General features: G+C 48.4%; 1 protein-coding gene across 1 annotated transcript; it reads right to left on the reverse strand.

Annotated features, from left to right (window-relative positions):
• Nucleotides 1-10,235: 10,235 nt before the first annotated feature.
• On the reverse strand, nucleotides 10,236-18,741 carry INSIG1 (insulin induced gene 1). The gene is made up of 5 exons (XM_080936231.1): nucleotides 18,322-18,741; nucleotides 16,362-16,486; nucleotides 15,569-15,735; nucleotides 15,057-15,156; nucleotides 10,236-12,097 (listed from the first exon to the last, which is right to left on the reverse strand). Exons 1-5 carry the CDS (start codon nucleotides 18,677-18,679, stop codon nucleotides 12,068-12,070), a joined length of 780 nt encoding a protein of 259 aa, XP_080792357.1. The 5' UTR covers nucleotides 18,680-18,741; the 3' UTR covers nucleotides 10,236-12,067.
• Nucleotides 18,742-25,838: the final 7,097 nt, after the last annotated feature.

A 25,838-nucleotide genomic window follows, 5' to 3' on the forward strand; every position in this document is an offset into this window, starting at 1 on the left:
TCGGGGTGGGGGACGGAACAATAGAGCTACTGTGGCCACCAGGGGGCGCTGATGCTGTGTTCTGAAAACTACATTGTTGTGGAAACCTGAGGTTAGGGGGGTCCTCTCCATGCAATTCAAGCTGCAACAGAGATGATCAGGAATTTGCTGTTGTGTGCACACATCTGCATGAAGAACAGGCAGGCCTCAGTGTCACCTCTTTCCTGGAAAGAGGTTGGCCTTGGACTCAGTCTAGCCAACAACTGCCCCTGTGCTATCCCTGTGTGGTAGAGAGGCTCTTTGATCAGGTGCCTCCTCTTCATAGTGCAGATCCCTTCAGGGATGCTTCCCAAACCCCCAGACTGCAAAGCTGTTTTACAGGAACTGCACTGAAGGAACTACTTAAATAATTCAAATGGAGCTGGAAGAGATGGTTCGGGAGTTAAAGAGCACACGTTTTTGCAAAGGACCTGAATTCAGCTCCCAGCATCCATGTCTAGCTCCACAGAGAGCGCATGCTCTGGCCTCCATACACCCGCTCTCAGTCACGGGAGCATAAACACAGACATAATTAAACATAATAAAAGAACATTTAAAGAATAAAACATTGACAATATGCCTCACCCTTTTAGAAGATAGGTAGGCTCTCTTGCCCAGGCTGTCCTTGAACACCAACGTGGTTGAAGATGATCTTGAATTCTGATCCTCCTACCCTATCAGCAGCTGGGATTACAAACACCACCACACGTGGCTTGTGTGGTGCTGAGGATGGAACCCATGGCTTTGTGCATGCTAAGCAAGCGCTCTACCCACAGAGCCACACCCCCAGCTGCCACCTGTCAATCATGCAAAAGTTAAAACCAACAAATGTGTAAAGAACCCAGGTCAGCATAGCTTCCCATCATTGTTGATCCCCACAGCAAAACCTTTGACACTAGTGTCATACCTAACTGCTGTACCCAAGTGGGTCCCTTTGCCTACTGTGAGGTGGGAGGGAGGCCTTGGCCAATGGATGAACTTTTTAGCATTCTCTACCAACTAAGATATATCTAGTTTCTCCTATAAGGAGGCAACTTATTTTTTAAAAATATTAGTTTTTAAGTTTTAAACTATATGTGTGAATATGTGTCTCTGTCTGAGTAATGTGAAAATGAACGCCCAAGGAAGCCAGAGGTCTCAGATCCCCTTGTGGTGGTTTGAATAGGTATGGCCCACATAGATTCATGTGTTTGATTGCTTGGCCATAGGAGCTGCGGCCTTATTGGAAAAGGCATGCTCTTGTTAAAGGAAGTGTGTCACTGTGGAGGCGGGGCTTAAAGGTCTTAAATGCTTAAGCTAGGCCCAGTGTGAAACACATCTGGGCTCCTCCATGCTGCCTTATGAACGAGATGTAGGACTCGTCTCCTCCGCACCATTTCTGCCTTCATGCTGCATGCTTCCCTCCATGTTGATAATGGACCAAATTTCCATAACTGGAAGCCAGCCCCAATTAAATGTTTTGCCTTCATAAGAGTTGCTTTGGGGCTGGAGAGATGGCTCAGTGGTTAAGAGCACTGGATGCTCTTCCAGAGGTCCTGAGTTCAAATTCCAGCAACCACATGGTGGCTCACAACCATCTGTAATGGGATCTGATGCCCTCTTCTGACCTGCAGGCATACATTCAGGCAGAACACTGTACACATAATAAATAAGTAAACCTTTAAAAGAAAGAATTTAAAAATGTTGCCTTGGTCACGGTGTCTCTTTACAGCAATGGAAACCCTAACTAAGACATCCTGGAGCTGGAGGTATAGGCAGTTGTGAGCCACAAGATGTGGGTGCTGGGAACCAAACCTGGGTCTTGTAAGAGCAGTAGTTTCCCCTAACCACTGAGCAATCTTCCCAGCCTGAAGAGCCCCCCTCCTCTTTTGAGACAGGGTCTCTCTATATTATTTTGCTATTCTAGAGCTCTCTATATAGACCAGCCTGGCCTTGAACTCACAGAGATCTGTCTTCCTCTTCCTCCCATGAGCTGGGATTATGGGATTAAAACCATGCACCACCACACCAGGCAAGAGCCAGTTTCTTAAACATGTCTTTTATTTTTGGAATGCTCACTAGTGAGCCAGACAACAGCATTGCCCATGTCACAGTTATCACTAACCAGATCACAACAGCAGTTGCAGCTCCCGTGGTTAGCAGACCCATACACTTCTGGAAGACCACACACCGCCACCCACCCACCCACCCCCCGGGTCATGCCTTCCTCCATAGGAGCGAGGTGAGAGTGCACCCGGGCTATCTCATTTCTTGACTCAGCTCTCTCACCCCTTAACCGACGTGGAGCTGCTGTGGGCAGTATGTCTGCATGTCGGTGACCAGGCCCGTTAGATAGAGTATTCATCCCTCATAGTTCTGGAGTCTGCAACTCCAAAACCAAGGTGTGGACAGGGCTCTTTCCCCCTGAGGCCTCTCTCCTTAGTTCCTGGGTGGTCCTGTCTGTTTATGACTCGTGGCCATGTCACCATGTGTGTCTGTGTCCTCATCTTTTCAAACACAAACACCAGTTGCATTGATTAGGGCTCATTACACGATCGTCTCTTTAAAGTCCCTGTCACTAGACACAACCACATGAGACCAGGAGCCATGTGGCAGCAGACACATTTTATCCTGTAACACAGTGGCAGATGCATCCACGTCCCTTGTTTAAAAGGAAAACTATGGCCCTGAACCCTTTTACGGCCTTCAGCTTGGACCTCATTACACACCTCTGCCTGTTGTATGACCAAGAATTGTCATTCCCCTGTGTTCTGTGGCCCATATTATTGGGGGGGGTCTCTTGCTAGAGGGGCTGCTCCCCACCTGATGGAAACACCAGGCTCAGATGGAACATCTACAAGGGAGCTGACACGTTGTTACCATCAGTCTTTGTGCCTGGGAAAGGTGGGTGACAATGTAGTGGTAACAATGCCCTGAAACCATATCGGTCCCTAGCCATCCCTGGAAATAAATTGAGCTGGCAGGAGAGCCCGAGACAAAAGAAAGCAGTCAGCTGTAGCAAGCACAGGAATATCCTGGGTTGTCAAGAGATATGATTGACATGCAAACTTTTCTCTTTCTAGTATTTGTTATAATTTAGAAATATTATGATGCATAAAATATATGCAGTAGAGCCTGGGGAGATAACTCAATGGGTAAATAGCATTTGCCATACAAACATGTGGACCTGAGTTCAAATCCCCAGTGCCTATGTAAAACCCAGGAACCCCAGTACTGGGGAGTTGGGTCAGACAGATCCCAGGACCTTGCTGGTGTGTGTGTGTGTGTGTGTGTGCACGCGCGCACATGTGTGTGTGTGTGTGTGTGTGTGTGTGTGTGTGTGTGTGTGTGTGTGTGAGACAACTGAGTCATCATCATTGGCTAAAATACCCAAGTCACTTACATCCCTCTACACTGGAGGACATTTCCAGGGACACCATTCCTCTGGACACCTTAGGAGTTACTTTGTAGCCACCAAAACCTGATCAGGAGAGACTGTGGTGAGAGCTGTGGAGAGCAGGTTCACATGAACTCTAGAACTCTGTGAATTTTTATTCATAAACTTTCAGCCATAGCTCATCTAGGACCCTACACACGCACACATACACACACACATACACACACACATACACACACATACACACACACACATACACACACACATACACACACACAAACACACACACAGAGGCACACACAGAGACACACACAGGCACACATACATACAAACACACAGACATACATACAAATATACACACAGAGAGACACAAACAAATACACACAGAGAGACATACATACATACATACATACACACATACAAGCACACACAGGCATGCGCACACATGCACACAGACACACACATGCACACACAACACAGAGAGAGACAGGCACACAGAGAGAGACAGACACACACATATACATAGACACAGATATGCTCACTCACTTACACACATATGCACACACACATACACAAACACACGTACACAAACACACACATACACCTGTGACAAAAGTTCCACAACCATTGGATGGGGCAAGAAGGTTCAGCAAAGGGTCCTGGGAGAATGGAATGGTCACAGACAAGAGACTGAATGATGTACCCAACCTTACATCATAGGCTACACTTGTTGACAGAGACAAGGACATAGACAGGATTCCAAACCAGAAAACTCTTCGAGAAAGAGCTTGATCTGGGGCTTGACGGTCATTTCTTAGTGGTGACGTCAGAAACATGGACAATAAGAGCAAGGCTTCATGAATGGAACGGCATGAAACAAGGACACGCCAGGGCTCCCGTGTGCAGCATCAGTGGGTCAGGGGAAAGGCAGGCTATTTAGCTGTGTTGTTGCTGTGGCAAAATGCCTGACAGAGAAGCTTGAGGAAGAAGGCCTCACTCTGACTCACGGATGAGGGGGTTCAGTCTGGTGTTTGGAAGGTGTGCAGCTGCTCACACTGTACCCATAGTGGAGAAGCAGACTCCCTACATCTCTTAAAATTCACCCCAGAGCCATGATCCACATTCAGGGTGAGCCCTCCTCAGTCAAACCTTGCTGGGCACTCCCTGGTAGAGGGACCCAGTGCTGTGTCTCCTAGGCCATTCCAAAACCCATTCATTCGACAAGGCAGATTAACCAGGGAAAGGCAAACTGAGGAATGGGAAAAAGAGACTGACATCCTGATATCCAAGAAGGGATAAGCATCCTGTACATAGAATTAGAAAGAAGAAAGCTGTCACGATTCAGCTAGAAGACTGAACACACGAAATGATGAGCCAAGGACTAGAGGTAGGATCCCTGCAAAGATGGCACACAGATGGTCAGTAAGTACGTGCTCATGCGCAGTTCCAGACCCAAACTGCAGCCGATACTGCTTACTGTCAAGAGAAGAAAGAAAGGAGGCAGATGTGCTGAGAAGCCGAGAGGAAGCCAAGGCCGTGTGTACTCCTGGTGCACTGTAATCGACTGTACCCACCATAGTATGGGCGGTGGGACAAAGGCAGCGAAGCCCACAGCTCAGTGAACACAGGCGTCCAAGCTTTCTTTCCTGTGGCGTGTTCATGAGTCCTGTCACCTGGGCTTACATGCAGAGGCTTCTTTGTTGTTATTTTCTTCAACAGTCAGGTCTAAATGTTTCCTCTGCCCTTAGAAGTCCTCTGGGTAATAAGTCATGTGGGATATATTTAAACATATTTGTGTGTATGTGTGTGTGTGTGAGTGTGTGTGTGTGTATGTGGTGTGTGTGTGTATGTGGTGTGTGTGTGTTATGTATATGGTGTGTGTATGTGGTGTGTGTGTGTGTGTGTGTGTGGTATGTATATAGTGTGTGTATGTGGTGTGTGTGTGTAGCATGTATGTAGGGTGTGTGTTTGTAGTATGTGGTATGTGTTTATTGTATGTGGTGTTTGTGTGTGTGTGGCATGTATGTGGAGTGTGTATGTGTAGTATATGTGGTGTGTATGTGTGTGGTATGTATGTGGGGTATGTGTATGGTGTGTGTGTGTGTGTGTGTGTGGTATGGTGTGTGTTTGTGGTATGTGGCATGTATGTGTAGACTAGGTGCAAATGTGTGTGCATGCATGTATGGAGGATGAAGTGGACATGCGTGTCTTCCTTACTTTTTGAGATAGGATCTCATTGAGGCCCAGAGCTCCATTTGGCTACACTGGATGGCCAATGTGCTACAGAGATTCTCTGTCTCAGCACTGCTAAAGTCACCTGGGGCTTTGAGAGAGGTGACAGGGAATGTGTCATACTGAGCCATGGCAAAGAAGTAACAAGCAGCCCTGGTTCCTAGAAGAGCCTGACCCTGCCCATGGCTTCCACCTTTCCCATCTCCTAGGAAGTGGGAAGAGAGAACTCCATTTTTACCTTATCTGTTTCGATGTTGTTTGGTATTTTCAGAAAGCAAGGATATTTCTCTTGTAATCTAAAACACTGCAAAAACATGGCTCAATCAATTTTTCAACAAGTAGCCAGAGAAATGGCAGCATCTGGTGCGGTTAAAACCACGCATGCCACTTATCTGAAGAGAGATGGCTGATTGTTCATCTCTGGAGACTCATGCTTTGTCCTGTGCTTTGACTGCTGATCCTGGAAAGGAAAAGTGAGGTGCTGAGGTGGGAGCTATGGAATCCCACTGGAGACTCCCTGTAGAGGATCAACAAAGCCCACAGAGATGGGGGGGTGATGGTGATGATGATGGTGTGATGAGGACAGTGATGATGATGGTGTGTTGAGGACAGTGATGGTGATGGTGTGTTGAGGACAGTGATGATGATGGTGTGATGAGGACAGTGATGATGATGGTGTGTTGAGGACAGTGATGATGATGGTGTGTTGAGGACAGTGATGATGATGGTGTGATGAGGACAGTGATAATGATGGTGTGATGAGGACAGTGATGGTGATGGTGTGATGAGGACAGTGATGATGATGGTGTGATGAGGACAGAGACAGTGATGGTGATGGTGTGATGAGGACAGTGATGGTGATGGTGTGATGAGGACAGAGACAGTGATGGTGATGGTGTGATGAGGACAGTGATGGTGATGGTGTGATGAGGACAGTGATGATGATGGTGTGATGAGGACAGAGACAGTGATGGTGATGGTGTGATGAGGACAGTGATGGTGATGGTGTGATGAGGACAGAGACAGTGATGGTGATGGTGTGATGAGGACAGTGATGGTGATGGTGTGATGAGGACAGTGATGATGATGGTGTGATGAGGACAGTGATGGTGATGGTGTGATGAGGACAGTGATGGTGGTGATGATGGTAGTAGCCTGCTGTGATAGATAAATGTGTAGCCATGGTGAAGGTCATGTTTGTGATGATAGTAAACAGTGATACGATGGTAATAATGGTAATGATGGTATTCACAGGGCCATGGGTGGAACCCTGGCCTCATTCCTGGTCTTAGGAATGGAGTCCTGATCTCCCTTGCCTGATGTGCCTCATAGGATCTACCTGGGATTTTCAGAAGCCCTGGAATTACATCTTCAACTGCAGACAGGCAAGGAAGAGCAGAACCATATGTGGCACGTGGACACCTTCATCAAAGGGAGTTAAGTTCCTGAGCCTGTGTCCAGAGGCTGCCCAGACCACAAAGCACCAGGGATGATCTCAGGGCCAGGGTGGCAGTGGGAAGGGTTTAGTTACCAAGCTTGCCTTCAGGAGAGTTGGAGGGGGACAGATTCTCTCCAGGTGGGCAAGTGACTCCTGAGATCACAGTATTAGAAGCGAGTTGTGGCATATAGTGTTCATGGTGTGAAATGCCCTAAGAGGGTGCCCCAGGGAAGGGAATAAAGGTCAGAACAAAGCCCAAAGTAGTGGCTTCCCATGGGAGCGGTGTCTGGGCCACAGGTCAGGGCTTGGATCAGTAGGAGGAATAGGTGAAACCGGGACTGGACTGGAGCTGTGGACAGGCAGGGCAGAAACAGACTGTGAAGGTGACCAAACAGCAGATGCACATGGTCTCTAAGGCTTCTGCTGATGTGGTTAGACTGTGGGTGCCCTGGGAGAAGCAGCCCTAGACCAGAAGTAGAGGATCTTGTCATCAAAAACTGGCTGGAGTTGGGGCCTGTCAAGGGGTAGGGTGCCTCTGCCTGCACTCTCAGCTCTCCTCGGACCTTCTGAGGTACCGGGGGGCGGGGGGGAACAATGGCAAGAAAGATACTGGTAGATCTGGGTAGGAAAGTGTTGAAATATTTAAATCCAGGCTCAGGGTTTCTATCTCACCCCTAACCATTTTCTGGATGAACACACACACACACACACACACACACACACACACACACACACACACACACACACACAGCTTTTATATTTACAATCATCTTTAAACAGTATAAACGCTTGGCAGCTGCCTACCCTCTATGCTGACTTTAGAATCTACTTTCCCATCAATAACCCCAAGTCATTACTTCCTGCTTCATCTGGGCTGCTCTTAACGCCAAGTGGCCAGCCCTCGGGGTCATGTTCTCTTGGCTTCTATCCCACGGTGGCTCCTCCTTCCTCCTCCTGTACACTCCTCTCATGGCTCTCTAACCTCAAGCCACAAAACCTAAACCCCACCTGTTTTTTCTGCCCCTCTATTAGCTGCTGGTATCTTTCTTTACCAATCAAAAATAACTTGGGAACCAAGGTATATATGAGGACACTGTCCTATAGACTCTCATCTCTGGGATTACCAGGTCTTAGATAACACAATAGATAGCAAAAGAAAGGTTCGGGACTGGGAACTGAAACCCTTCCTGGTTGCTGCAGATTCTAAAATCTAAGAGTAGCAAACTTTTCTCAGTTTGTAAAGAGAACGCGTTCCATTTCTGCCTTGTTAAACTCCTGGCTCGTTTAAACTGCAACCATGTCCACATTTCCTTCACAGAGAGACCACACAACCTCTTCTCCCACACTGCGGCTGGGAACTACAGTTGGCCTTCAGAAGAGACCCTCAAGACAGGCCCAGTCTCTGAATCTCTTACACCCGGCCATCTTTAATAGAAATGACTTAAGTTTTTCTGCTGCCTCCTGTCTTCACGGTGGTCTGCTGCACTGAATACTCTTCGGAAGAGGAAGGAGGGTGGCCCTCAGAAACATTCATTACTGGGGTGGCATTTCAGTCATTCCTGGGACTGTCCCTTTAGTACCACTGCTAGAAACCCATGGATTGGGTGGAATCTAGTGTCATTAGGGTGGGCTTTGAGGTTTCAGAAGCTCAGCGTCTGTCTCTCTTCCTGCTGACTCAGCTCTTTCTCCATCACCATGTGTGTCTGTGTGCTGCTGTGATGACAATGGACTGGACCTCTGAACTGTAAGCCAGCCCCAATGAAATGTTGTCCTTTTAAGATTTCACTTGGTCATGCTCTCTTCACAGCAATGGAAACCCAAACCAAGACAGGCTGCAATGGTATCTCCCCATGAATGCCCTTGTGTCCCAATTCCCATCCTTATAAGGACACCGAATCATTTGGGATTAGGGTCACCCTAGTGGCCTTTCATTAGTCAGGGTTCTGTAGAACGGATGTATATTGTAAAGGGAAGGAAGTCTGAGCTGTTGGAGGTTGGGATTTGAACCTTTTTTAGGTGTGGGCAAAATGAATCCAGAATGCAAGGCAGGGCCCAGTGAGATCTGCAGAGATGTGATGCAGACTTCCGCCCTTGGATGAAGAGTGGAGGCCAGTCGCCCTGAGGCAGGGACACTTGCCTGGAGACCCGGCAATTTCTATACCTAACAGCCAGGGACTGGGACTAGCAGACAGCCTGAGGACTGCAGTTGCTTCTCAAACCCTACACCCAAGCCCCGCCCCCTTCCTTATTCGTTCCTCCATCCCAAGTGCTGCCACATATTTCAGTATGAAAATCTAGGTGTCGGGGTGGGGGTGAGGAGGAAGATGGATCTGCTGACTGCTCTTCCAGAGGTCCTGAGTTCAAATCCCAGCAACCACATGGTGGCTCACAACCATCTGTAATGGGATCTGATGCCCTCTTCTGGTGTCTGAACACAGCTACAGTGTACTGACATACATAACAAATCCAGGTATGTCTTAGAAGTATCTAAGGGAAAACCCAGAGTATCCTTTGGGTATCAGGACTCATCTGTTTCCAGACTTGTTCCTGATCTGTCAATGAGAGGACTGCCATCTGTTGTCTGTTTATGAACCTCCCCCAAACCAGGATTAAACTAGAAAGCAGTTAGGCTGGGAGCAGGATAGCTTCCTGGAGCACTTGAGTCTTTGCTGTGACTTTGTGCTGACCCATGGGAACCTATGGTTTGGATCTGTTACAATGCATAGGGCAACCGCCATAGCAACAGGCCATCAATGGAGAAGTGCCCGAGATTCAGGCAGCTGGGCTGTTAAGCATGGCGGGGTGACCTGGAGCTGAAGAACATCTGTGTTAAGCCTGGTGGGACTGTTCTGGAACTTGAGTGCCTTCTTTCAGCACACAAGAGGCTTTTCTGCATATAGCCAATAACTCCACCCTGAACCTTGATGCCAGTAGCTTGCCAGAGCAAGTGAGCATTTTATAACTTGCTAGTCATTCTGCATACTAGTAGGGGGAGGGGCAAGGGTGAGTTTTGCTGGGATCCATTTAGCATCTACCACACAGGAAACACCCTCAAAGGACACTTCCCAAGTTATATCAAAATTTCACCACACTGGAAAAGTCCTTTCCCATAAATCCAAGCCCTGTGCAGAAGCACCGGTCTCCTCAAAAGAAACCTCAGGAAGACAACAGTTGGTTTTGAACCTTTAATAAAAGTAAAAAAAAGAATGCAAAAGAACACAATGCTGCAAACTTAGCACGGACATGAACCTCTCTGGGTGTTCAGATCAGGACAGCGAGTGTGCTTGGTACTAATTACCATTTGTCCAACTCGGTCACTTTGGTTCAGTGTAACAGCTGTCACTATTGGCAAAAGCATCCTTCAGATTCACCTTTTTTTTTTTTTTTGGCTACATTATTTCTAACAGATTTGTTTCCAGTTTAAGAGAAAAAAATACTCATTGTATACAATCAAGTGCATCACCAAGACAACTTATTTTTCTTCTAGTCACTTGTGGCGTTTACAAGATACTGAGGTCTTAGCTGGACAGTGACTTCAAAGTACCAATCATTTGTTTTTATTTCCAGGAAACTTTAAGGACCATTCCAAATTCTAGAACAACCCATTTTCTTTTAGCCAAAGTAGTTTCAGAAAACAAAGGTTTACTCCAGACATTTCCCTCAAAACAAAATAAACAAACCCCCTATGAGGAGCCCTGTGAGAGTGAATCCAAACCCAGATGTCCATAGGCTGGAGCTTCTGTCCTGCCTGGAAAAACTACTGCTTCACCAAGTCAATTCCATATAATTTAAAACAAACACATTTTGGAATACAAAAAAAAAGGGTAAGTTTGTAAGTAAAAATCACTAAACTCACAAACCTGGAGTATGTCAGAGGACTAGGGTGCAGTGGAGGGTGTGACTGGGAAGCGTCACGGCTGACACAGTATTGCTGAATGCGCCTCCACGCAGCTCGGAAATGACCCGAGAACCCTTCTCTGGAACAGCTCTCGCAGTAAAAAAAAAAAAAATAAAAAATAAAATAAAATAAAAAATAAATATTTAAGAGAATACAAGGCTCAGATTGGTTTTCATACACATTGCACTTGAAGTTGAAGACCCAATACTTGCAAGTTAGGTCCCATGTGTTCTACGCTGTCCAACGCATATAGGACACTGCGAACTTTACGCAGTGACTCACACACTCAACCTTTTACAAGGCAATCACAGATTGCAAGCTCCATAGGGCTGTGGAAAAGTCTTCTCCACTCTGGAGTGACAGAGACACAATTTCGGCTCATTACGACTGAAACGGCAGACAGCTACTCACTCTGAGATGGTCCAGATCTTGGATAAAACTTCACTTGAATTGAGGTTAAAAGTCCAGCATCACAGTGCAGAATCCTGACTGTGCTGCCCTTGGCTTTCAGTAAGATTGTCTACGAACCTCCTGGCAGTAGAAAGCAGTTCCCACACTGATGAAACACAGTGAGCGTCAGCCTGAGTGTGACCTGGAGATGGGGCTGCACTGGGTCCTACGGGGAGCAAGAGCTTCCTCTAACTCACTGCTGCCCTTACCCCCTCTTTACACAACCCTGTATTTTAATTCTGGACAAATATTCTTACTACACACACTTTATCTCTGTTAAGCACCATCAACCTCTCTCCTTTGGGCACTGACACAAAACTGCTAGTTGGTAATTCATTTTGATTCAAGGCTTTGAAATATGGCATTTTGCTTTGAATGATGAGTGAAATCTAATACTCGGGAAGTGGGCCCCCTTACCCAGCTCTCACACACAGGCTGGGATGGAAGGCTCCAGTGCAGACAGTGTGAGGGGGACAAGGGAAGACAAGGTAAGCAGCCCTTGCTCCATTCGCTAGTCTAGACTACGTGAACACATCTTTAGGAGCCGGTTATCATCAGCCCAGTCTAAATGGAACATTGAGAAAAAGATCATCTTCATCACACCCAGGACCAGCGTCTCTGCATCCCGCTTCCGCCCTGAACCATGTGCTGACGCTCAGTCACTGTGAGGCTTTTCCGGAACACCCTGTGTGAAGAACAAAACAAATCAGTGCTCAGACATAGGGGCCTAAGTGATTGCCTGGGGAAGGTGACAGGCTCAGGGTAAGCTCCACTATTGCCCTTCAGGCTGCCAAGCATGCAGACCTACCTCTTCACCTACCAAGTTACGACAACCCCTACCTCAGCGAGAGTGGTGCTGCCAATGCGTTTCTATAAAGCTTGCTATGCAGTGACAAATATGTGACTAAGCGTCTAGCCACAGGAAACAGCACTATCAAAGCACTGCCACCCACAAGGTAGGACAGGTGCACCTGAGAGCTGACTCAGTCCAATTAGGGCACCGTTTTAAATGGGATTTATTTGTGGAAAAGGTAGGTGGCTTCTGCTGGAGCCTGTCAGACTGGACCATGTGGATGGAGTAAGCTGTCTTATGGCAGAGCTGATTGAACAGAACCACAAGCTGCCAAGGAGACAGAAACCTCAATTCACGCCTCCTTTGGGAGCAGAGACCTCCTGTTCAGGTCTCCCACATTCAGCAGCCATACTTAGAGAATAGCATTAAGATCCTGTAACCATGAGTGATGGATAGAAAAGGGACCTGAGTCAAGCCACCCAGGAGTGTGACATGCATGCTTTCTAGAAAACAGGCTTCCCAAAAAGCTGACATAAGGAAGTTTCTAAGCAAACTTAAAATACTTTAGGTATTTTTTTTTCTTCTTGATTTTAATTATAGTCCAGGCTGGCCTTGAACTCAAAGAGATGCATGTTTCTGTCTCTCAAATTCTGGATTAAAGACATACACCACATCTAACCTAGGTCAAACTCTTGACAAGCTACTTAGGAAAAAAAAAAAAAAAAAAAAAAAAAAATCAAGCCACCAAATTACACTATTTACTAATTCTACAAACAAAACACAATTTTAGAATGTGATCTTCAGGAGACTAAAACTAGTTTTTTTTTAGTGTAAGAGGGCAAAAGACCTGAGAAGCCACCGACGGGCTGAGACTCACTGGACTACGGACACCTGGCTGCCCACTCGGGCAGGTAATGCAGCGCAAGATGACAACTGCACCGGGGACACAGATTCGTACACAACTGTTTTCATGTGCGTTTGCAGGACAAATGACAGGCACATGCTTTATGTCAAAGGGTTAGATAATATACTAATGAGTATATTTAAAGCACATTAATAATAGCTCCTACCTCACAGTTTGAGCTCCATTAGTAACAATAGATGTGGTCAGCAAGAGACTCACCTGTGTCAGCAGACAACAGGAGAGAGACACTGAATCTAAAAGCAGGGCGCAAGTTCTATAGTTAGTGTCCCTGTGAGGTGAGGTGACAAGAAGCTGAAACTTTTACTTTTTAAAGAAAGGTTTTTAAATGCATAACAGCAACAAGTGCAGATCTACGGACGATGGCATTGCTTCTCTACAGACAACAGAACCTCTCAGAACTGCTCCAGTGCTGCAAGCAGCCCCCTGGCTTGGGTGCCCTTGTGAGTAACCAGGCTCAAGAGAACTGCAAGCAGGAACCAAGAGGCCTGACAACAGTAGGAGGGCAGCAAGGGTTTCTAGAATTACAGTCTTCAAAACCTGCTTAGCTCACTTCCTGTCAGTTATCTCTAGGTATACAGACCGGCAAGTTCAGTGTCTGCTCCTCCCTACGGGACAAGAAAGCCTTGGCCTCCACAAGCTCCTAGAGTCACACCTCCCTCCCTTCTGGCAGAAACTAGTCAACCTGCTTGGGGACAACTTAGTCCAAAAGCCCAAGAAATTCTCTGCCAGACTGAACAAATCTCAAAACACAAGGCACCAGGAGTCCTTTCCTTCCACTGATAACCACCGGGGTGTGAAGCAAGGGAGGCAATCGTGGGGGGCGGGAGGGAGAAATGCCTTCATGTTTTCATATGAGATTGATTTGTTTTTGTTAAATGCAGCTTGGATGGGAGGTATTTTGTTTCAAGATAAGGTATCTTTGTATAGCCCACACTGTCGACTCCAGGCCCTCCTGCTTCCACCTCCTGGTTGGGATCACAGGTGTGTCCTACCATGCCTAGCTGGCTTCTGACAAGCTTTTTAATAGTGAGAAAAGCTTTCTAACTCTCTGTTATAGGCAAGAGAATTCAGTTTCTGATTGGCTGTGACCTGTAGAGAGTTAGCAGGAACAGAAGAGAAAGACACCTCAAGTTCAATGACTTGTATTTTTTGAGAAATTCAAGTGGCCCTCAAATTCGACTTCATGAGTGGATGTCACATGACTGTTTAAAAATAGCACGGGCTACTGAGAAAAGCACTGAGAACACACTCCACAGCTCATCTCTGCGCAGCAGCTCTTTCCAGTCCCCTTTCTAAGAAGTTCTCTTTACTTCAGCCATGGATCAAAGTCATCCTCAAATGCCATCCACATTTATTTATTAAAGTTCCAGTGTTCAAGTGGCAGCTGCTGCCTGATGAAGAGGCAGGCCTGCTCTGAGGCTCAACTCAGCTGCCTGGCTGCCTCGGAAGTGGCCTGGATATAAGGTGGATGGCACTGCTTTTTCTCCCAGGGAGAAGAGACATAGTGCTCAAGCAAGACGGTTCCTTTACACAGTGGTCAAGCCATGTTTCAGAGCTCTCTGGATGGTTCGTTACCTGTGCTTTTTAGCAGGGCAGTGCTTGCTGACCCAAGCTGTTGCCTGGTTTGTCCAGACAAGGAAACACTACCCCAGCATTGTCTGCACCCACTGATTTTGCTAACAAATGCTTGGGAGCTCCTGACACATGTGCCTGCCTAGTAGCTATACCCAGAACACAGAGTAAGCCATGTGGGCATTCTCAAACTCTGGTTGCTTTCTAACAAAATATTTACAAATCTATATATTGTAACTTAGTGAGAACCCAGCTAGGCATCACGTTATTATTAACATAAACTGTTGCTAATGAAACTGAATAAGACATGTATCAACAATATATGTGTCCAGAGATAGCAACCGCAGCACTTACCATAGCTAACTGTCGTCCTATGTTTCCCACGGTGACACCTCCTGAGAAAAATATACACGGGAGCCAAGAACGGATATAGAGGAAATCTGGAGATGTGTACCTACAGGGAACAAAACAGCTGTAACCACTCAGGCAGTCCGAGGTCTAGGATTTGTCATGTGAGCAAGAAAGACAAATGTGGGCTTAAGTTATCAAATGTGCATGTTTTATGGTCACCAGACTTTCCTCTCACTGAGTTGCCAATGGTGAACTGTTTTTGTTCTCCCCTATGTAGCCTAGGCTGTCCTGGAACTTGCTCAGTAGACCAGGCTGACCTTGAACTCAAGAGATCCTATTGCCTCTGCCTCCTGAGTGCTGGGATGAAGGGCATGTACCACCCCCACCCCACTCAGTTGTGAGTTTTCAATATGCATTGAGAAAAAGCATTTCAAGATTTTCATGTTATTCTGCATTAAAAAATTACACTTAACAGGTGTTATAAAAACAAAATAATATTCTAAATGCATACTTACTGGTAGACACCATTATACACAAGAAACTGAGTGATCAGCGTAGCTAGGAAGGCGATGGTGATCCCAAGCCCAAGGCCACTTCGGGAACGATCGAACGTCCACCACAAGCCCAAAGACAGGGCTGCTAACGTCAAGGACAGCTGGACATTATTGGCAAAATCTAATTTCTAGTGATCCAAAAGTTAAGGAAACATTTTATAATTTATCACTTAAAAAACAAAAACCCCAAACCCCAGAATTACTGACAGGGTGTATCACTACACAGTACCTTCCTGCTGTCTGTGTCACCTGACAGTCGGTGACTGAGTTAACCCAGTGTCTGTGAAGCAGTACTCAGAGCTGGCTGGCAGGAAAGGCCCCAGTGGGCATACAACTTGACAGTATCTTTTACTCCAAGTTGCTCTAGAAACTTAAGCTTTTGAAGAATTTACCATCAAATTGGCCATTTTCATAGAAAATGGACCAAATCACAGCATACGGCATGAAGAGAGAGTGTCAGCCGTGGAGGAGCCCAGGCCCTCCTGACAAGCCTCGGACTTTCTGCAACAGAACAGGGTTCTCACTATCACAGAGTACATCAGTGGGGTAGAAGGCCAGAGGGGATGAAAGTCCACTGAGCAAGGCTCTGCTTCTGGTGTTAGTCCAAAGGCCCTAGGAACGAAACCCCAGAATTCCTGCTCTACTGTGAAATACAGGAATGAGGTGACGAACAGCAGTATTTGGTGGTCACAGCAACAATACACCCTGCTACAACCTAGATGATCCTCTGGACACAGATACCAGCTGAGGATACGGCACTGGCGTGGTTGATGCCAACGAACACAGCAATACAGCGCATGACGCTAGCCCACTCTCTCTTGAACTTGTGTGGTTCGCCCAGGTGACTGTCGATACAGGGATACAGTAAGCCGACAACAGCTATGGAAAAAAGAGCAGGACAGGATTAGGATACACTGGCGAAAAGCAGTCCTCATGTGTGCATTAGAATCCAAACCACTGATTTTCCTAGGCACTTTGTCACCTGTAGCACAGAGTGCCACTGTGCACACACCATGTAAGGAAAGGCCACCCTACACTGCTTCAGTCAGTGAGGAGGGCAGGGCCCCAGGAAGGAAGAGCTCTGCCGTCAGTCCCAGGCTGCCCTTGGGTGGACAGAAGTTTGTTTCCTCATGTGTGAAATGAGGATTATGTAAGTAAAATGGAGGGCAAAGAAGGTTTTGTGGTTCTCAGAGTTAGGAACTGTCACAAACACAGATTGGACTCTTAAACATTGGACAGCAGCAGGTTGGGCATTCCAGAAGAGACGAAGAGTAAAACACAGAAAGGAAGGGACTGTCCACAATACGGGTGGGAGAGGTCCCATGGACACAAGGCACATGTGAGCTGCAGCCAAGCTCAAGACCTCAGAGCCAGGCTGCCATTCCACTGTGTGTGGTATCAGAGGCATCCAGCCTCCCAGTGGGGAGAGCGGTGCCAGTTCAGCCTCACACTCAGATGCGTATTCCTGTGATTCCTTCAAACTTTCACCACAAACTAATGCTTCATGTTGAAGATAAACTTTCAAATTCAAAGACTCAAACAATTATGTCCTATGAAAAAACAGAATTCAAATCTCCATCTTATTCCCCAAAGAACTAGTAAATGCTGGGGGTAATAGTTTGGTAGCAGATATTTGCCTAAGATGTATGAGGCCGCACACAACCTCCCCCCCCCCCCCAGTCCAAAACAACCAAGAATGTTCAACTAGTACAGCCAATAAAGCGGTAGAGTGCTTTGAGAGCAAGGATGACAACTTCCTCCCAGTGGCTACACAAGCATTATGGGAGCTGACCCCCATAATGCTGCAGGTGTGCCTGAGAGCAGACTTGGGAACCAACAGCAAGTCTACATGCTACATTTAACCCCTGACTCAGCTATAGCACAGCACCCAAGCCTAGCATATAAAGCACAGGTAGACAGTCAATAAAAGCTGGCTTCAAAGCCGAGAGGCACTGCTTCTGCTGTCCTGTGGCTACAGGTACAGGTGTGTCTCACCAGACTGGAGCAAAGACACACCAGAGCATATACTGCCCACCCACACAGGACAAAAGCAAGCAGGGCTGAGGGGGTAGAAACGCTTCACAAATGGTTTTTCAATGCTGTACATTGTAAGGTATGCAGGGATGTGCTGGGCTGTAATTACTCAACATTTCTGGCAAAACCAGAAAAAACGATTAAGGAAAGAAAAAAGAAGTCTGTGGCGTTGTCACAAGTTCCTGAGAGGTGACACCATAGCTGTGCTTAGGCCCAAAGGCTCCCCTTTTCCTTCTGTCCCAAGTCTACTGGGCACGGAGTCCCAGAAGGCTTGGCTGCTAGCCACAAAGCACTATCTGCAGAAGGCAGAACGAAGAAGTCTGTCCCCTGGCAACTGCCACTTGAGCGCACGTGATGGTTTGTTTTCAGTTATCCAGCGAGGTAGCACGTTTGCTCAGGCAGCCAATGGTCGCGGGGTGCTGCCCTCACCAGTTCTCCAGGCGGCCAATCCTGGCTTCTGGCTCAGCGAGACATCTGCGACTCCTCCACTTAAACTGCCAATTATCTCCTGACCTCATCTCCATCACTAGTCCCTCCAACTTCCGCCTGTCGCTTGCCAGCGTCTGGGGTTCCTTACCCTCTCTGTCTCCCCCTTTCTTGTATCGAGGGTGACTTAACAGCTGACGTGTCCCTTCACTCTCCCCCCACCCCTAACCACAAGAACAAGGAAGGGCACTCACCGGCTGCCGTGCCACAGCACGGGGGCACCCACCAGGCGGAGGAGAAGATGGTGGCTATCACCTCGTCGGGGAAGAGCGTGACATTCCGCTGGATCTGCAGCAGGTTAAGCACCAGGGCCAGAACCACGCCAAATGAGAAGAGCACGAGGCTCCGCTGCACCAGGTCGTGGTGCCAGCTGCCCGGCCGCGCGCTGCATCCTGCGGTTCCCGCTCGCTGGCCCCGGGGTGCGGGGTCGAGCTCAGGGGCTCCGGGACCCTGCGGACAGCGGGCCGCTGCAATCATGCCTCTCCGGACGCTGTACGGCCTCGCAGCGCCCGCACTTGGGTAGCTCCAGACGTGGTCGTGCAGTCTGGGCATCGGCGGCCAGGCACACCGTGGGAGGTGCGCGCCACGACACCACGTTCCGCGCGCCCGGACGGCCCAGGAGCGGCCGCGGCCCCGCGCGGGTTTCGCTTATAAGGCGGGTTGCCACCGGGACCACGTGACGTCACCCAGCCTATCCGCCGCTCGCGCGCCCTGCTGGGGGGCGTGTTTTCCAACGGCCCCGCCCTGTCCGCGCGCCAGTCCGCTCGGGGTCTGGTGAGACCGCGGGAGCCAATGGGAGGAGGGCGGCCCATATGACGTATGCACACGCCACCGGGGGGTGGGGCTGGTGCCCAGCACGCGCTCAAGCGCGCGCTATACCGGGAGCCGTCGGGGACGGCACCAGGGCGGGCGACTCGCGAATCAGATGGTCCGAGGCTGCCCTACCCGGCCCTGCCCTGCAATGCGTTGTGGGACCTCGGCTTCTGAGATAAAGCGGTCTGCGCAGGTCCTTTCCTTCATGGTCCTGGCACACACCGGGAGCGCAAACCCTCCTGAGTGCTCAAAAGACCTGGGGTTTCTTGGGCTGGCTGTCAGTGGCAAGTGGTCTGCAGGTTCTCAGCTCAGTCCAGGGCGCCCCCTAGCCTACGGGCTAAAGCCACAGGGTAGTGAGCAGGCCTAAAAAGGCTCTGTGTGTGTGACCTTAGATAAGGAGTGTGGCTCTCTGCCAAAAAGTGTAAAACAAAGTCACCCTCCTAAGCAGGCTGTTTCTCAGAGTTCATGGGGGCTGTCACTTTCCCAGCGTGATACGGTTATGGAGATTTGGCTGACTTTCCCTCCCAGCCTGCCTACGCATCTCTTAGCCGTGTTCTATGTGTTGTTTGGAAAGGGCTTGAAGTTTTGACTTCAAGGAATGTTGCAATTTGGGTCTTGCCCTTTTTCCACACTCTGGCCAGTTGAAGCATGTGAGGTTGCGTGGACACACGGGGGTGGGGATGTTGGGGGTGTGCATCAGTACTGTATGCTGAATTAGGGAGCCTTTTTGACAGCAGAGAAACTGGAGGGGCTGCCCCAGTTGCATTCGATAGGAAGTGGTTAAAGGCAGTGAGTCTCAACTGTGGGATGGAGCAGGTGCTATGCCTCTACCACCCATCATCAGCCCGAGTACTGTAGACAGATGTTGAGAAAGCGACACCTGTGTAAACACACACAACTTTGCCCCTAAGGAACAGACACGTCACTCACAGGAAACTTGGCCCTAAGGAACCGACATGCCAGTCACTTGCAGGAAGCTGGCATGATGGGACAGGCTGTAGCTCAGACCCTGCATCCACGCGCCAGCGCCATGCATCTGTCTTGTGAGTACTGAGATGTAATCCAGTCACTTTTTCTCAAGCCATTTTGCTTGCCTTTACAGACTATCCCACGGATTTTTTTTCCCTGTTGTTAAGTTCTTACCGGCAGTCTTAGAGGTTCTAATAATACTTTATTAGTATTGTTGCTTGCCTCTTGGGCCGGGGGTGTCTTTAGGCAATTGCTCTGTTACCAACTTGGTTGTTTCTTCTGCTTACCCAAGCCAGTATTAATGCAGTCTAGCCTCTGCTTCTGCTTAGCCATCTCATCTGCACTGGGACAAAGCAGGCTGTGGTCCTAAACCATGGTGGTTATTGTGGTACACAGACCAAGATTCCCTGCGGATCATGAAGGACATACCCTGTGGTCTGGTCCTCTGGGGTCCCATGGGGGCTGCTATGGGCTCATGAGCAGTTTACCCTCACATTCAGCGAATGAAGGTTGCATAGGTTGACGGTAAAGAAGAGTTTGAACTGAGGCTCTTGGAGATGCAGCCTGTCTATCAAAAATGGTACTCAATTATTCCAGGGCCTGCTGGTTTTTCTATGCATGCTGAAAATGGAAAATCAGGGGTCCCTTCTCTGTTCCCGAGGATGAGTGGGGTTGCCAGGGAGAAGCGTTTGAGGTAGAGCTCCTGGACCCTTCACTGTGCCACTTCATGCTAACCATTTCGGCTTTACTGATTGCTTCCTTCTACAGAGAACTCAGCCAGGAGCACACAGGCTTCAAATGGTTACAGCCTTCCTCAGGGTTACTGCTACCCCTTCACCCTGGGGCAGAGGAGGCCCACTTAAAGACAGCCAGGCCAAGGCCAGCAGAAGCAGAGGACACTGGATGGTTTAATACCTCGCTGCTTTCTTCTGGCATGTTCTGTGAGGATTAGCTGGTGTAAGGCTTAAGGCAGAGGGGATTTATGGAAGGGCCTGTTTGGAGAACTTGGCTGTTGCCTCCTGATTTCTTGGAAGTCAAATAACAGTTTAATTTCAGTTTGTTAACACTTTAGCACAGGTGGGCCCGGCTGGTTTGCTCTGCCCTCTGGCAGCTGGGCCTGGTGCAGCAGCCCATGGGAACCACCAAAACTACCTGACTCCTCTGGTCCCAGGTGGACAGCTGGTGTAGGGCCCATCCACATTGGGGTGGGGTTGAAGATGGGGAGATCTTCATGGGGAGATGTTGCTATATGGGGCAAAGTCCAAACCAGCCTGATGGCCTGGGGCTGGGCTGCTGACCTGCATGCTACTTAGAAGGGCAAGGTGTGGTTGGCTAAGGCTTGCAAAGGCCAATGTGCTTGACAGAGAGAGGCTCACAGCAGGTTTGAGAGCCAGAGGCTGGCAGTGTGGCAGGGACAAAGGTGGGGACTGAGAGTGACAGATAGGCGCTGGGTACTTAGTATCCTCTGTGGGCCCTTGGGATATACTATTGTTTGGAAATAGAGTCGCTACAGAAGCAGACAGTTAGGATGAGGTCACCCTCCCCTAACTAGAAACTACCTATATTAGAGGAGAAGAGAGGTATAAACTCCATACTTTCCAGGATAGACCAGGGATGAGTTTCTGTTGGGGTAGGGCTGCGGCAGCAGGCGGTGTAGAGAGAGGCTGAGGTGTCTGTCCTAACCTCAGGCTCCCAAATGAGCCCAACTAGGAGGAGCCAGCTGTGCATGAGCAATGAAGAGTGATGACTGTCACAGTGCGGTTTGCCTGGCTTCCCCATGCCCCTGCTTTACCCCATAGCATCTTCCCTCCCTCAACACTTCCAGGCCTGTCTCTCCATTCCCTCTTCTTCCTCTTCCTCTCCCTTCCTCTCTCAGACACTCCTTTCCTTCCCTGCCTATTGCTCAGTTAGGAACACAGAGGTAGGTGACCAGATGTCAGGAGCTCACACACTGCCACCATGAGTCCCCTGTGGCTGCTGAGATAGGTGAGCAGAAGCATTGCAGTTCATAGCAACGTGACTTTATCTTCTCGGGTCTAGAGTGTGGGAGGGGCTGTGTACCCCTAGTAAGACCTGTTTCTGCCCTTGTTGACTCCTGGAGGCTGCCTGTCTTCCTCTGTCCCTCTGACTATTGATTGTGTCTCTTACTTCTCCTCCTGTCATTTCCAAGGACTTGGTGTCTACATCAGAGTCATCTAAAGGACCCAGCTGCAAATGTTCGTCCTCTGAGTCCTCAGCTGCGATGCCTGTTTTCAACATGACACAGCTTGAGGCCTTCCAGAGGAGGTGAAGCCTCAGCTCATCTTAGGGGCTGTGGCATAACCACATCTATAGTCCCTTTGCCATCCAGGTCACACTTTACAGGGTGAGTGTCAGAACCCAGCTGTGTGTCTGCCAAATCAGACTGAAGACAGCATCTCAGCACACTGGCTCCTGTCTGAGCATATGCCAAGAGCTCTGGAAAGTTAAAGCCAGAGTGGTGGCCCAGGCTGGTCATCCCACTCCAGAGGCTGGAGAATGACAAGTTCCAGGCCATCCGGGGCAACTCCCTTTTAACAACAACAACTACTACAAAAAGATGGGAGGTAGTGAGTGGAAGTAGAGCTTGGCCTGTATGAGGCCTAGCCACAGAGAAGGAAGGGAGGGGTGGGGGAAGGAGGGAGGGAAGGAGGGGAGGGAGGAAGGGAGGAAAAGGAGAGGCCTCTCAGATACTTAAGAGGGCCAGCCAACATGTGGACAGAGGAGCCAGCAAAGCCAAGTCAGGCAGAAGGCAGCCTCTACTATATGGAACTTCCTGAGTATGAAGATAGAGCTGGAAGAACAAGCCAGGAAAAAACCTGGGCATCACACCAGAGAGCATGGCTTTTAGTGGGGGAGAGAGGTATGGTGTCCCCCAAACTGTTCTTGTTCATCTGCTTCTGTTCATGGTGGTTTATTTGGAATTCTTTCTCTCTGTGGTCACACGCTATCCAGGCCTAAGTCTGTGCTACAGTGTGTTAACAGACATGTTACAGTCGTGCCAAGCAGCCAGATGCTCCCATTCCCCTTTCTCAGAGGTGACCATACTCTCCTCCCTGTTCCTGTCTCCCTAAGAAAGCTAGCATGCACCCCAATCGATACCATGGGCTCAAGGTCATGTTTAAGCTCCACGTGGTTTAAGCAGTTAATCCTGAGATTAACAACAGACTTCCTGTTGCACAGTCATTTCCCATCCCTTGGGAAACCAAGACAGCTTAAGTGGACTGTAAGCAAGAACCACAAGATTGGCAGGTGTCATTTTAAGTATGCCATGTGGTCTCCATTGTCCATGGCCGCTCCAGTTCAAGCCTGGGCTGTGGCTTTTGCCCTGCATGGTCTTTGGACTTCATAGGTCCTGGCATATGAGGCAGCATGCTTGCTGAGTATTGGCACATACTGATATATTCTAGAAGCGTCTTGTACCCTGTGGGCTGCTGCTATTAGCAGGGGAAATGAAGATTGATCATCTCTCATGCTCACTGCAACCTGCAAGACTTCAACTTGGAGTCTACCTGGCTAGTGATGGGGAGGTTTCTGGGCAGCGTGGGTAGCAGGAGGCGGTCTTGCTCTGGAATTGTATAAAATATGGGAGTGGGCACATGCCTCCCATTTCTGTCTCCCAGGATGAAGGTCATGGGCTGGTAAGCTATCACACCCCTCAGGGCTGAACCTTCAGACCCAGAGAGTCTGGTTGTCACTAGGCTGTCTTGGTGCATGGCCCCAGGGGTAGACACAGGTACTGGTTTCTACTTGATTAGGAAGCAGGGTGTGGCCAGGGCGCACCATTCTTAGAACTAACCCTGCTTCCTCTTACCCTCGGGAGTGTACTTAGGGCTGCATGGAAGACAATGGCTCTAAGAACTCTGAAGTACTCTCCAGTGTGTAGCTTCCTCTAGTCTGTTGGTTTCCCAGTATTGGCAGGGGAGCCTTACAGTAACACAGGCAGCCATTGTATATGTCAGTTTCTGTTTCTAGGAAGAGGGAGAGTGGAAAGTCCACATTCTGTTCTTCAGTTGGGCTTAGGATGGGCCAGAGGCTCAGGAGATGGAGCCCTAAGAGGTTGGGCCAGTGATGAATGTTAGCCATGGAGAGGGACTGTGCAAGATACAAGATGGGTCACTGTGGAACTGAGGGTCTGAGCTTCCCCAGGGAGATAGGAAGAGTAGAGGCTGCCAGCTGTAGTCTGGGTTGACAGTGATGCTAGTCTGGACAAGGGTAGGCAGGGCTGAAGGGGTGAGGGCGGATGTGAGGAATGTGCTGTTAGACATGTGGCTGGAGTCATGGGCCACTGGTAGGTAGTGGTAGGAAAAGGGTGGACAGCTGTGGGCTTCTTGTCCATGCTCACACAGAGGACAGTGCCTGCAACACAACTCGGGTCCAAGAGGGTTGTGTACTGTGACTTGTGGTGTTTTTTCTGTACATACAAAAATCTTTGTTCTTATAGAAATAAAACAATTTAATTACAGAAAACAAACCTTGTTGTTTTCTTGCCATTTATTCCTCAGTGTGTATCAAAGCGATGTTTCTTTGGGTTCAATTGTTTGATTTTAAAAACTTCTGTTTGAGCTGATTGGAGGTTTTTAAACAATTGATCAATGTTGGGTTGGGATTAGGGCAGAATTTGTACTCATGTGAAGGGAAGTCCTTAGTACTGATTATTAGAAAATCAAAATATTCATTCAGGATGGGGAAATGGCCTGGTGGGTAAAGTATTTGCTGTGTATAAGTTAAGACCTGAGTTTGAACCTTCAGTGCGAACTAAATGCCAGACGAGCCTCACGGGTGGGCCCATAACTCCAGTGCTGGGGATGCAGAGAAGAGCAATTCCTGAGGCAAGCTAGCCAGCTTCAGTCACCAGGTTGTCAAGCCCAAGGGTCAAGTGAGAGATCCCATTTCAGTATATAAGGTGGAAAGAGAGTGAAGAAGCAACATCAATGTCGTGGACTCCATATGCATCTGTAGACAGGTGTGTCAATGCACTCCTGCAGATCTGCACATGCTCAGTGCACACAAACACAAGCACTACTCACCTCTGGAAGATACCAAAGATGGTCTCTATCCTGTGCTCCAAATATTTAGCCATAATCAATTCCTTATGTAAATATAAACAAGCAATCTATCTCATCAGTATGTAAATTTGCTTCTGTCTTTAAGAGACAATAAATTAGAGGTATATGAAGAATTGTTTAAAAAGACATGTCTCTATAAATGTTTGATTGTTACACTTACTGCCTTAGTGTCTCAGTTATGTTGCTGTTGCTGTGAAGAGACCATGACCAAGTTTATTCGGAGAATTCCAGTGTCAGAGGTGAATCTATGGCCATCATAGCAGAGAGCATGGCATCAGGCAGGCTAGGTGCTGAGACAGTAGCCGAGAGCTCATAAGCACAAGGCAGAGGGGGTAGAGGAGAGAGAAAGAGACAGAGACTGGGCCTGGTCTCAGCTTTTGAAACCTCAAAGCTTACCCCCCCCCCCCCCAGTGACATACTCCTCCAACAAGGCCACACCTTCTAATCCTTCCCAAACAGTTCATCTAACTGTGGACCAAGTATTCCACATATGAGCCTAAGGGGACCATTCTCATTCAAACCACCACACTGAGGTAGTGTAAAGTTCTCTCAGGTGAAAAGGGGTTATGAGTAGAGAGGCTAGCAGAGCATCATGGGTCAGGAATGGAGGATTGCCTTCATCAGAGCCCTATTCTTTTAAAGCTCCCTTTCTGGTATCTATTGACCTTACCTCCTATGCGCGCACCCTTGTATTTTTCTTCTTTATACTGAAGGCTAGCGTCTGCTCACAGTTGAGTGTATGACCAGCATTTTTTGCTCCCCTGAATCTATGGATGGCCCTGGTTGACTTCTCTAGGGGTAAGTGACCACAGGAGGCCCCCCCCACCAACCATGCTGGTGAT

This window comes from Micromys minutus (genome assembly GCF_963924665.1).
Source record: "Micromys minutus genome assembly, chromosome: 23".
In the NCBI taxonomy this organism is placed as follows: Eukaryota; Metazoa; Chordata; class Mammalia; order Rodentia; family Muridae; genus Micromys; species Micromys minutus.